Source organism: Calypte anna, chromosome 8 (genome assembly GCF_003957555.1).
Source record: "Calypte anna isolate BGI_N300 chromosome 8, bCalAnn1_v1.p, whole genome shotgun sequence".
Classification (NCBI taxonomy): Eukaryota; Metazoa; Chordata; class Aves; order Apodiformes; family Trochilidae; genus Calypte; species Calypte anna.
In genome coordinates, this window is record NC_044254.1 from 25,944,523 (window position 1) to 25,958,618 (window position 14,096).

A 14,096-nucleotide genomic window follows, 5' to 3' on the forward strand; every position below is an offset into this window, starting at 1 on the left:
TCACAGCCTTCACCCTTTCCCCATGGGTCCAGGTTTTAAACCCAGCACTTAGTTTTAGTTGGGCTCAGCCCAGGGCCTAGGAGACAGTAGGTTCCATCATAACATCTCTGAAGATTGACCAGTCTAGTCAGGGAGGAGTGGTGATGTTTGCTGGAGACATAAGAGGAAAGAGGGTGGGTACAGAGAAAACATTACTTGCTAGTGATTTCCTTACCATAATTACTGCCAAAATATGTGATAGTGATGTGGTGATGGCTCCTCCTGCCCCTACTTCTTGTCACAAAATCCAAAAAGAGGCCCTAAATTTGGCCTCAGTATAGATAGCAGGCCAAGGACTGCAGCAGAAGATGGCCTGGGACCTATTTGTTTCAGGTTGCAAGAGGAAGCTGTTGGGATGGTCTGCTTTGTTCATCTAGTTTCTAGTTTCTGGATTCTACCATTAAATGCATTGCCCATGGTTGAAATGAATCACTTCTTCTGTAGGAACATCCAGACCTAGCTCAACAACTCCAAGTACCAGAGGATTTATCACATCTTTTGCTAAGCTGTGCCAGGGTTAATTTTCCTTGCAGACAAAACCACAGGTCTTCCTTCTTGTTTGATTTCTTTTGGTTTCCAGCCACAAGATTCTGCTTTGAACTTATCTGCATCCAAAAATAAAATCCTTAAGTACCACATATTTTCTCCTCTGGTGCATCTCCAGAAGAGACCTGATTGCCTCTAATCTTTCGTTAATCCATCTGTACCACATCCAGTTTAGCAGCTTCCAGTCCTTCTCAGAATCCTTTGGTTTTTCAAAACCATTTAAGAAAGTAGAGCATTAATCTACATTCCTGCAACTAGAGTGATGCTTAGCAGGCAGATAACATTACTTCCTATACTTTATAATAATGTATCATATCACCTCATACCCCACTGGAAATTTATTTTCTCATACCAGCTGAATATGACATCCCAGTCCTTTTCAGCATCACATCTTTCTGGAACACATAGCCTCCCATCTATACAGTTTATATCCTCAATACCAAGGTACAGTCTCATGTGTTTGACTGTATGAAAATACTGTTGTCCAGTTACTGATCATTGCCTAGGAAATCCACATTGCATGCCAGTCACTTCCTAATTTTTATTTATTATTCCTATAATCTGAAGCAACTGTCAAACTTCACAGGCACTGTTTTTCTATTTTCTGTCAGGATTTCAGTAGAAACTATTAGATATCACTGAGGACAAAACTCAGACTTTCAGAGCTATATACAAAGTAATGTAACTGCAGGAAATGTTTATTGTGCCTCTCAGTTTCTATAGACAATGCAGTTTTTACCCTTTCAAAAGGCAACATTTTTGTTTCCTATACCACTATATTTCTGCCATCAATGCTGCCTATGATAATTCAAAACGTATCCCAGGAGCTTAAGTCTCATCTACCAACACATTGACCTCTGCCAGCCTCACTCTCTGGCTTGTTAAAAAACGAGAACAAGCTTGAACTCTCTTAAGAAGCAGAACAGCTTCCTTCAGCTGTTCTGTTAATGTAGATTTCTGTCACAATACTTCCCCAGTTCTAAAAAGTCTAAACTCCACCTGGACCACAGGGATGTAGATACGACCAACAACTAAAGGCTGATAGCACTGGAGGACTTCATATTTGGAAAACAGGATACATTGCAAATGAATTATAATAATTCAATGTGAGCCCTAATTCAGTATCAATAAGGCTATTTCCTTCTTCAGAACAATGGTTGGCATTTTCTATCCCCAACAGGCAATCGTTTGTTAGCAGTGGCATGTCCCCAGAATGCCACAGAACATTTCACAACTGTTTTGCACACAAAAATCTATCATTTTCCGTGCCCAGTTGTCCCACCACTGGCTCTCCCAACTGCTGCTCTTAGAGCCTTTCGCTCAGTCTGGTTTTTATTGTATGTCTTCTTGGTGTTTTCTTGACAAACAAATGGGTGGCCAGAAACACCAGTGCTAGACAAGGAGGGGTTTGAACTTCATTTACTAAGAGAGGATAGAAGCCTGGAGTATTATAGTTTGAGGGACCTCTTGGCACCCTTTATAATGCCCTAAGCAGCTGAATGTGGGAATTAACAATGTCACAGGAAAGATGGTCAGGCCCAAAGAGTTACATCCCCCAGCAGGATTTCCATCTAGACCATCTTCAAAAACTCCAATGACAAACAAATCACAGGCTATTTGGACATACCTCAAAAGCTAAGTGGTTAATACCTTCCCTAGTGTCAAGCCCACATAACCCCTGTAGAAGAATAAAATAAGGTAGAAGAGACAGAAGGTGCTGAATATCATCTGCATTTCACAAACTACTGAGCACCAACAGGGAAAATCTGCAGCCACACTCAGCTTCAGATAGGATACAACAGATTTACTTTCATACCAGTAGAACAAGATGGGTGCCTCTGAAAAATGTGTGGGCACACACAAATTAAAACCCTGATCTATAATTCAGTGGTTTCCATGTTTAGAAGGTCCTCCTCATATCTAGCATATGCTCCAAATCTGGGTTGCTCATCAAACTATCAAATGCTGTAGTCAGGAGCCTTCACACTAGAAGTTGTATCCATTCTTGCAGATCATTTTCTCAAGTGGTATTTAGTGTCATAATTATTTTTGCCTAAATGCTAGTTGGTTATGAGGCTATTGTTCACCAAGCTTCCTCTCAAGCCTCCTATTATCTAGGCTCTGAAAATGCCTCTCTGTCACAGTGACTGCTTGCTGCCAAAACATCCACCCCATACATAAAACATCTTTATCACCTCTAATGTTTACTGTTCTTAATTTTCAAGTCTCACAGCAACTTCTCCAGCAGCTAATAAAAACTCTATAGTTGGCATTAACACTAACCCAGAGCAAGGAAAGTTCCCCAAGCAGGTTAGTCCCATTTTGAGAAACTTAAGCTGAAGCAGCATGCTTCTGCAAAACACCAATGTTTTCAGTCAGATTTGCCAAATAAACTGCACTCATAGCCAATGTCATTTTACATTCAGGCTCAAGGCTCTCCTGATGATTAGTTATTGTAATGCTTTGCTCTCACTTGCTAGATTTTGGTCCTCTTTATATTGGCTTTCTATGACAAATCTTGCAAAATATGCACACTTGTAAAAGCATTTGTGAAAGTGGCAGACTTATTAGCAAAGAGGGATAAAAGTGAATTTTGACAAAGTAATCCGAGTACTCATGCCGCTAAATTCTGCCCAAGAGCTTCTGACAGGATGCAGGAAGAAAAAGGAGATCTTATATAAATAATGTTCCAAACAAAAGCTGGCCAAATCACCCTGACAGATTCTGAGTGAATATTTGCACGTTCAGCAGACCAAAAGCTATTGGTACCACTTGCCATAATTCCACATATTTATCCTACAATTTAAGTAAATTACAATACTTTACATATATTTAAAAATAAGCAGCAAAGTTGCACAAAGACAGAAACCAGGAGGCTAAGACAGTAGATGAATAAGTTACTGAGCCTCAATGGCAGGGAAGGAGCAAGTGGGCTGTAGTGGTAAACACACCCTTAAATTTCCTGCATACCCATTCAAATCAGAGATGCTGAAATGCATGGGGATCTTTGTTTTGAAAAGAGAACCATTCACATATATAGTATGTAGCTTATCCCCACAAAAATATGACAAGTCAGCAAAGCTTATCTAATAGTTCAAGAACTCAGAGAAAAAGAATATAATCAAATTCGTGGTGAACTAAAAAGAAAAAAAAAAAGCAGAAAAACTGTTCAGATTAAAAATGCCAGAAATCTTTTTCTTTTTCCAAGTGAACCAAGTCTATACTCAAGAGGACAAACTTCTATGCAGTAGCCCTCCAGGGCTCAAGTCTGTCTTCTTTTTTATCCATCTTGGTTTTAAAACGGTGTCAAGTTCAGATTTGCACCATGACTAAGGATAGTAGAAACAGGCCAGCTCAGTTTCAGTTGAACATAAACCAGCTCTGATGACTTCAGGGAAACTGAACGTTACAGGAGTCAGACGTTCAGAAAGGAGGAATGCAGTGTTGCTTTTTCTTCTTCAAGTCTGAGATACAGTCTCAGCTGCATGCATAATCTTTTCTGCTGGAGTGATGAGGATCTCAGGAACCTTGTTGTAGCTACCTGCATCTCAGGCCCAAGGGGCATGCAATCCATTAGGTGGTTTCTGACTCAAGAACAACAGTGGTAAGGAAATTTTTCCATCTGCTGGAAGTTGCTTGCTCCAGCAAATCAAGGGATAAAATTTTCTTCCCAACAGGTATTTATTATTGGCTATGTCCAACACAGCTCCCTTAACATAACGTCCTTCCCTCACCTCAATGTGTCAAGAATTGAAGTAAAAGTTAAAACTTTTTCCTCAGCAACAGTTCTACAATTGGCAGCACAAACCAGAAGACAAACTGTAAGAATCTGAATTAAAATGTTCTGTTAAGAACCCTCCTCTCCCAAAGAGAACAAACATGTATTTTCCTCTTTTCACCACTCACACCTGACTTACCAACATGGGCAAGCACCACGTACTTCACACAGCAAAGAGAGAAATCTGGTCCACACTGAGTGGAAGGGGTGCAGCCACAATCAAGCAAGTCTAACCCCAAGTTGATGGAGCTACGTGTTGCAGTGCAGCATCCTGCAGCACCACCAGATCAGGTCTCAGAGCACAGCCACATCACCTGAGCACTGCACCTGAACTAACAAACTCTGTCCTTCAGCACAGAAAATGAAGCTGGCCCTGACAGTGTGCTGAAACAACTCCACTGTGTCTGGCTCCAAAAGTGACTTGGCTTTCTCTACACCACACTCTGCTCATGAACAGTACACAGATTTGCCCTCAGATGATATAGCCTAGGATGGAGTTTAACCCTAACTCTTTTTGTCTGAAACATTATACATTTGGCCATGTCAGCTGCTGGCACAATCCTTCACCATTTTTGCTTGTTTCATGTTATGATGGCAGATCACACCACATTTAGAATCACTCAGGAAGAAAAACTAAAGGTGAATGTGCTATGCTGACTGACCTTGGTACACAAGTTACTGGGCTGCTTCTGACTGCACACTTTCCTCTCTGGGAGAGGGTTTAATGTTTGGATTTCTCTCCTGCCTCAAGAAAGCATGGATGGGATTTTCAAAAACATTCAGCACTGGCCTCCTCCTGAAGTCAACACTACAATTCCCTGCAATCTCAGCAGGAGCAGCAGGGCAAAGCAAGAGTTATGAAAACTCGTGTTAAATCCTTTCTGGGATTTTCCCAGAAAATACTGGGAAATAAAACAAAAATTTCCTCTTTTATCTGTTCTCACTTTAACTCCCTCTTCTCTGTCCAGCACAGCTGGGGTTTGGGAAGTAGGCAGGACTTACATAAGGAACAAGCGAGAGCTGTTTTAGAGTGAAATGAGTCCTTCTGAGTGCAAAGTGCTGCTTTCCTCAAGCACCCTTCCTGTCCTAAGCAGTCTCCTCTCTGAAGATGCCACTACAGAGATGTTCCATCAAAGATCACAACACAGTCATCATGCCTGATCATTTGTTCTCAGTGAAGGACTGAGGTTAAATCAAAGCCAGCTGCTTTAGATAGAGAGGCAGGCGCCTAAAAAGGAGTTAAAATAGTAAGAAAAAATGCAACCTAGAACCTACTACATGGGAAATCTACTCTTGTGTTTCAAATAAATAACTCTAAGGTATTTCATCTTCATGCACAGAAAACAATTTTATAACTTTAAGTCATCCTCATGTGTTGTTGTTCTGCCCTAATAACTCTGAAATGTGCTACTCATCTCTCCCAGTTAAATATCCTGTTTCACAAGCCCACTTCTAGATATCTGAAACTGCACAGCATTTCTATCTAGCTTAAGGCATCTAGCATTCCAAAGAATTAATATTTAAACTTATTATAAAGGAATGAGGATTGCATTAAGCATGTAGTATTTAGCAAAACATTCACAATAATAAACTGTTGTATTACTTTTCTGAAGCAAATTTACCATTCTCTAAACTCATTATGCTCCAAACCTGACACATGTACCTATTCTCCTTTTAATACAACAAAGACTTAGATAGGATTATAGAGTGGAAGCCATCAAATTTCAATTTTTACAATACACTTAAAATTATATTATCCTTCTTTGCCTAGGGGATTGCTGACTTCAGTATTTAAGTGACTTAACTATAGCAAATTATTAAAAAGCAGTGAATCACAGGACTTAGTTAAAATAATCCCAGCCTCTCTACCTCTTCTTGGGACACAATTCATGTTAACATTTTTATACATATTACTTCTCTTACATCTCTTGGTTATAAACAAATGGATAAAAAAACCCAATTGGTTATAACATATCATTAATTGGTTTTTTTCTTTTTATATTAGCTTTTGATTTACACCTTGGGTACATTCGCCCAAGCCAGCACATGTAATTTATTTACAGCACTGGAAGGCAGGCAAAATACATCATCTACTGTTATACAACCTTCTACTAGGTATTAAAATACCAGGCCCCTGGAGACACACTTCATATAGTTCAGCAAGTTCCAAAATAAACTAAGCCACCAACCCCTGAAGCACTTAGAACAACAATGGAGATCTTTATGGAAAAGCTAGTTTTATAGTATTTGATGATGTCGTCTTAATGTCATTTTTCCCTCTTGACTAAATATGCAAAAAAACATGTATGAATGTATTTGCTTTCTCTTCATTCTAAAACAACTGAGAACTGTACAAAAAAAAATAAAAGAGAGAAATCAAGCACATTGTGATAATCTGACTGAGTTCAACCTTTTAATTCCTAAATTCTCAACACCTTAAAATAAGCTAAAGCACAGAATTTGGATTTCTTTCCTCCGGCAGTGTCACATCGGATTTTCAGGTAGTCTCCTTTGACAAATGTCCATCATTAACAGTCATATAATACAGCCAAACTAAAGACTGTAATAAAAAAATTAAAAAAAAAAATTTAAAAAAAAATTAAAAAAAAAAAAAAGGAGAGAGAGACAGAAAGAAAACACCTTGTTCCACATTACTAGTGAAGCACAGATTCTGAGAACAGAAAGTACTGGGTTCCAGCTGAGATTTCACATACTGGGTGCCAATAGGAGGGGAAAGAAAAAGGGGGAATTCTTTGCCTCTATTCTTCAAAGCCTGTGCAGAAAGGTACTACTGCAGTAGTCTGAACTGATACTTATCTGAACAGAGGAACAGGCTCTTGCTTTTTTTGCATGCCCCATTTAAACGCAATAAAACAGCATGAGTGGTTTTAACTGGTCATTCTGTCTGTGTCATTGTAACGCTCCCTGCTCTCGGGAAAAGATAACAGCTGGGCCATATTCAGAAACACATACTTTTGCTATTGTTTGCACATTTGTAGGGCAAGATTACACTGTACCACACTGAGTGAGCACTGCCCTTGCTTTGAAACCCTGTATTCTTTGAGTTACATCAGTGTGCTGGGAAACAACATTTGGTGGCCGAGGGGAAAGAAGCAAACAAACCCAACAGTCTATTAAAAGCAGTTTCAGGCACTGTGAAAGGATTACTAGATTGCACGCCTCGTTCAAGCTTGTTGACATATAATGATAGAAACCTGGAGTACAAAATGGAGTGGTTTACATCTATATTCCCTCTCCAATTACCCTGCCATCAACATCTTCAACAGCTCCAAAATCACTGAACAGCAGAGGTTCACGTTTCTAGAATAATGGTAATCGTGGTATGAACATGGAAATTATATTCACTGATTTCAGAGTCCATACGTTATTCCACTTCCCAGCTTACAGATGGATTTAATACAAGCTTGTTATTTGTTCTACAAGCTTTTCCCTGTACCCAGGATAAAGAACTTCTGTAACACCAGGATTGAAATCCTGAGCCAGCTAAAGTTAGTGGCAAGACTTCTACAAATGCTATTCGTTTCAGTTTTGTCTCTCCTATTCAATATACTGAGCATCTCTGCTCACTGAAAGCAGAAACAAAAAAATCACAACCAACTTTGTTGCAAGAAAATATCCTCCCAGAAGACACATTACGTTTAGTACTTTTACTAATACAATCTTGAAGCACTTGCAGAATACAATCTCAGTTCTATTAAACTGAGATTATATTCTGCATACACTTTAACATCTTATGTGTACACAGGCTTGAACTCTAACATACAAATAACCATTTAGATACAGTTTAATACATAATTTAGAATATTCTAAGTCCAAAGTATCTGTATTTGATGAGACTACTGACAGGAACACAGTAATGCACATACTTAAGTACTTGCAAGATAGAGAATTAAAACTTTTTTTTACTATAAAAGAAGAAAGAAAAAGATACTTTTCTTCTCATCCCATTTAACAGAGCATATAATAATCCTCATTTTCATTCCATGCATTAATGTAGCATTTTAAAGCCAGAGCAAGAAACTTACTAGTTTTAACTTCAATTCCTTCAAGTAGAACCTAAGAAGACAAAAAATCTCTTCCACAGATCAGATTTACTTCCTGTAGTTTGATATTACTTGTTATTCCCTATAATTCTACACAGTAATAAGGCAGATACAATATGTATCCTATTCATTTTTTCCAATTGCTGTATTTTTTTCTCTGAAGCAGAACAGGCTTTTTTGCTGTTACTATACAAGTACCGAATGCCTTTATATGACAGGTTGGTTGGTAGCTCTTCTGGTTTGGATTTACTAAATATTCTCTATTACCAATCCCTAAATAAGAAAAAATGTAACTATTAGCTACAGTTAAACCCCTTAAATTAACCCAATAAAAGGGGCATCTTCAATTCAGTGACTCTCATTTTGCAACACAAATCATGAGAACTACCTTCAGCAGCAAGTAACCAAGTTATTTTTCTATTAAAGACAAGTAAGCATTTGAGCCAGTTTAAGGGAGGAGGGGACAGTCACAATTTATCCCAAATTACTTTATTCACACATTTTCCAATCTGCAGTTTCTTCTGCTTGCTCCTCTAACAGAAAAATTTTTAAAATTAAGAAAACAGCAAACCAGCCCATGAAGTAAAAAGCAGTTGTGTAACTGCAAGCTCTGTTCAAATAAACCCTTAGAATCCTTTCTGCAGTAAAGAGTTCAAACCTAGCAAGCAAGAGAACTACAATGAAAAGAAGAAAAATTTATTACTATAGCTCCATATAAAATTCAGAGACTTTAGAGATCACCATACCAATGAGCCCACTCCCTGTCTCCTTATCAGTCCATATAATATTTATCAGCTCTAGGCAGTCCCATTTGCTCCAGTGGGATAATTCAGGTGAACACAGACAAGGTGTATAAAAGAAAATGGCAGAATCAGTCCCAAGACCAGTCAATACACCTAATAAGTCATAAAACCAAAACATATGCTTTTGCTTAAGATCCCAACAGTATAAGCTGTTACTTACTCAGTGACTGTCCTGCTAACCAAGGGAATAGTCACAGGAGGTTACAATGGCAAGATTTAACCCTCCTTCTCAACAGCAGAAGAAAAGTAATACATTTCAATACACTGGTTGAATGTTTGCTGAAAGCAGTTTAAAAAAAAAAAAAAAAAAAAAAAAGAACTACCCACTTCCTCCTTGCCTGAATAAAAAAAATACTCCCAACAAGGAAACATCCAACTACTGCAACCCGAACAGCTTATTGTTTTGCCCACTGTAAGTTAATATCTAAAGTGGTTACTGCTAAGGTCTGGGCCATTTGGATCACTTCCCAGTGGCACAACTAACAGGATAAATCTCGTCATTTCTACTGAGTCATGAATTAGGTACACCGACTGAAACTGGAAAAGAATGAAAAGAAGTGTTTCCTAGTAACAACCATAATGAAGGTCATTAAAAAAACTGAGATATTCGACATCTTTATAGATTACTCTTTTGTCACCACTGGAGTTTTCTTTCCCAAAAGTTTCTTTTCTGTTCACAATAATTATTTTCCCCATGTTACTTTCAAAATTGCAATTCCGCAGCCTGAAATTCAACAAAACAGTACCAAAAGCAGAGAATCCCAGGAAAATATTGTGAAATGGACCTCATACCTTATGATACAGTTATTCTGTGCTGAGCAGATCACAAATACCTCCAAGAAGCACTGTCTGGGTACAAATACTCTACTTTGTGACACACAAAGAAACCAATGATCAAGAAGAGAGTGGTGTGTATCATAGACAATCGTCTAGAAGGACAGGCTACTTGAAAAATGTGTGTTTATTTTCAACAGCTCCCAAACAGAACAAAACATCAAGCACTGTTCCAACATACTGATTATTTTGGTAAACAACAACTCCGTCCTGCAAAGTCTGGACCCAAATGATCTGATCCCCTGAAGTAATGCTCATCTCAACCCCTCAAGTTTTTGTCTGGCTGTTCATGTAAAAAAAGACTTGCTTAGGCATGGAAGCATTTTGCAGGATCATAACTTAAATGCTGTGAAGCAGTGTAGTTAACACTACAGAGACATCACAGCAGCAGGATGCTTTTTCCCCATTGTGATTACTTCAAAGCTGCCCTTTTTATTAGTAGGGTAGTGTATCATTTTGATTGATTCTGTTTTGAAAAAAATCCAAAAATATGCAAAGGCATGTTTAGAAAAAATATGTATTTTTTCTTTACAGGCAACTATAAAAAATTAGTTTTGCTCTTCTGCCCTCCCTACTTGCAGCTTTCAACTGTGGATAAACCAAAACCAGGAGGCACATTCTGTAATCTAACCCAGATCGTGGAGGGAATTAGTGAGTACACGGTACTCTGGGGTTGGAGAGCAGGAGACACACAGCATGATGATCTGAAATCAAGCTGTCATCAGCTTCCTTCCCAAATCATGTCACTGGGTAAATCTGAATATTTCCCTAAATCCCACTTCTTAGCTATATCTTGCTATATCACATCCACATATAGCTGTTCTCTGGCCTTTATCTTCCTGAGAGAGCCAGCATTGTTGGGGGATGATTTGTAACATTCCTTGAAAGATGAGTGTCTGTCCCCAGCACAGCACAGCTCACTTATAATATCTGAAGTGATGAGACAGAGCTCTGATTTTGCAGTTAGAACACAGGGAGTAATTGAGAGACTTCTGTTATTTCTGTGGAACTGACTCAGAAGCATAGGGTGCTAAGCAGGGGCTGACAGATAGTTGGTAATCACTGGGGGAACTCCAAGACACCTGAGAGAGCATTAAGGCATTTGGTGACACCTTGCAGGCCAGAGGGAGCACCACAGCCCATATATTTGAAATCAGATTCTAGTCTAAAATTTTACTCTCCCCAGCCTCTCCTGAAAACATCTTCACAGTGAAAAAAAAAATACTCAAAAAGCAGAAAACAAAATAAAATTAAAAAAACCACCCAAGAAACCACAGTGTTGTTGTCTTTGGAAAAATCCAACGTTATCCAGCAAAACACCATGCTCAGTAAATGAACCCTATCCTGCCCATGGATGCCTCCTACTTACTCCCATGACTCAAGTCACCCATATGCTGCAGCAACCACAAGGTAACACCCTGGAGAGAAAATACATTAAACAAAAAACAGCAACAAAACTTAAAACACACTTCTCAGAGGTGAAAAGGGGAAAATGATCAGCCAGGAGAGATGAATTAGCATCCTTCTCCCAGTGCCCCCCTACACCTATCACAGGTCCCAAGTTCCAAGTGAATGGAAATTACACTTTTCTTCTTACCCTCCCTATACCCCTGCCCTCTGCAGGACCCACAAGAGAAATAAACATGAAAAGAGGAGTAAGTAGCACAAGTGGAAAAAAAAAAACAACAAGCAAGCATTTCAACAGTCTGTTTGGGTAGGGCAATGCAGCATGGGTAGGGTTTTAAGCTGGTATGAACCCTAGTTGAGTGGCACCAACCTCACAAGTAGGACCACAAGGGACTTGAGTATCTTACAAATTCCTTTTTCAGGCAGCACTCACAGCAGCACAGCAGTAGTAGAGCTCACAGCTGTCCCCCCATACTTTGTGAATCCTCCTTCTCCCCCCCTCCAAACCTGGTTCTGTGTCACAGACCTACATTTCATTCTTGCCAAACATTAACAACTTTTTTTTTTTTTTTTCAATCAGGAGAGGAGAATTTCAGCATTAACAAACAGAAAAATAAAAAAGGTAATTTATAACCTGCTGCCTCACTATGTCTGCATTCACTGGTGATGAACAAACATATCCTACAGTTTGCAGGACAGACCTCGAACAGATTGAGGTGTTCATTAACATAACTTCATGGCAATGAAAGGTGCCATCACCCTAGGTAACGAGCTCACAAAAGAAAATGTTACGAATCCAAGGGCATGCAGTCTACTTTTACTTTTCAGAAGAATGGACAGAAAGAGATGCACTGAAAAAAAATCTTAGTGGGAACTGTCTTAAGGTAACAGGCTCTATATCTCTAAAATAGGGAATAGGAAAGGACTGAGAAGAGAAAAAAAAAAAATTACCATTTTAACATTACAGAAAACATCGCTTTAATCACCTTAGGTGCACACATGTGTCTGCAAGTGGCTCTGGGGCATAAAGGAACATTTGAATTCCCTTTAAATCCACCCAGTGATACCTTAGAGGGATTACTTTAAAACTAAAATTTGATTAGCAAATTCCAGCTCAATTAACAAGTTCTGCCTCAAAAGGGTAACTAACAGACTTCAGTAGGCAATTCCTAACCTGAGTGCCCCTTCTTTAACAACAGATAGATGAAAATAGGGCATTTGTTAACCAGCAGAATTTGACCTTACACCATGCCTTTCATGCACCAGGAATCCTGAGGATTCACTGCCTGAATCCAACATTTGTAACACCTCCTTGAAATACAAACTATAAATCCAAGCAACCGTGGTGGAACTGCTGAATAAGAACGAGGCATTTATTGTCAGTCAGGCATACTCACAAAAATCCATCCCACACTGAAGCTCAGGACAGACTAACCCAGTGTTCAGCACCATCCTCAAAACAACTGACAAGCAGTCGCTCAGAACTAAAGAAGATGCAGGTCTCAGGATTTCTTAAGCAATATTGAGAAACACTCTGCTTTCCATCAGCAAAAAACACAGTCTGATTTATCCTGTGCTTCCAAGGTGCACAGAAAAAAAAAAAAAAAAGAAAAATGAAGTTTTCAAGCTTGCTCTTAAATAAACAAGTTAGAAAACATCCTGCAGACCAAAATGAAGTGGGGGGAAAAAAGAAAAAAAAAAAAAAAAGCAGCACACAACACACCTTGATAAACATTTTTGTTTGGCAGTTGAATAATTATTTTTTTGTTTGTGTGGTGGTAGTGTTCGGTTCATGCAATTTTTAAACTCACCCTTCACACTTTGATGTTTCTGCTGCTGGAAATAGTCTTTGGAGCCCCTAGCACAGCGCAGCTCCTGAGCCCTCGGCAGAATCGGGATCCTCTCGAATATGCTGGCTCTTTTGGGCATGAAATCGAGCAGAGGCGCTGACATTTCAGGGGGGCTCTGCTGAGGCTCCGTGTGGTCACCGCCGTTGCTGACAGTTACTTTAAAGGACATCTGAGGATTCAAGAGAGCTTTACCAGTGCCGGGACGAGTCACCCGCGACAGTTCCTTCAGAGGCGCTCCCTGGCATTTACCGGTTACCTCGAAGCGGGCCGGACCGGCGTTGACTTTCTGACCCCCTGCGAGCTCACAGTGCATGTCCGCGTCCTGCCACAGCCCGGGCCCTCGCCGCTCTCCTGCACCGAGCGGCACACAGGGTGTCAGCACCGGCGGCCACCTCAGACCCGGCCGCCGATCACCTCAGACCCCGCCGCCGGTCACCTCAGACGCGGCCGCCGATCACCTCAGACCCCGCCGTCGGTCACCTCAGACCCCGCCGCCGGTCACCTCAGACCCCGCCGTCGGTCACCTCAGACCCCGCCGCCGGTCACCTCAGACCCCGCCGCCGGTCACCTCAGAACCCGCCGCGCGCGCCGCCAACGGCCGTTAACCGCCGCCCGGGTGGGCGCGAGGCTGCCCGCAGCCCGCAGCAGGGAGACTGAGGTGGCCCCCGCAGCCCCGCTCGTTCCCCTCACGCACACCGGCCGCAGGGGGAAGTAAACGCAGAAGGGGTAGAAGGGCTCACTCAGACCGCGGCGGCTCGCCGGTGAAGAACAGGGA

General features: G+C 40.5%; 1 protein-coding gene across 1 annotated transcript in view; it reads right to left on the minus strand.

The window, feature by feature from the left end:
* The window catches only part of GLIS1 (GLIS family zinc finger 1), a 184,632-nt gene extending 170,998 nt beyond the window's left edge, over positions 1-13,634 (minus strand). Inside the window, exon 1 of the mRNA XM_008502546.2 lies at positions 13,283-13,634. Within this exon, the coding sequence (XP_008500768.2) occupies positions 13,283-13,634 (352 nt within the window). The remainder of the gene's footprint in view (positions 1-13,282) is intronic.
* Positions 13,635-14,096: the final 462 nt, after the last annotated feature.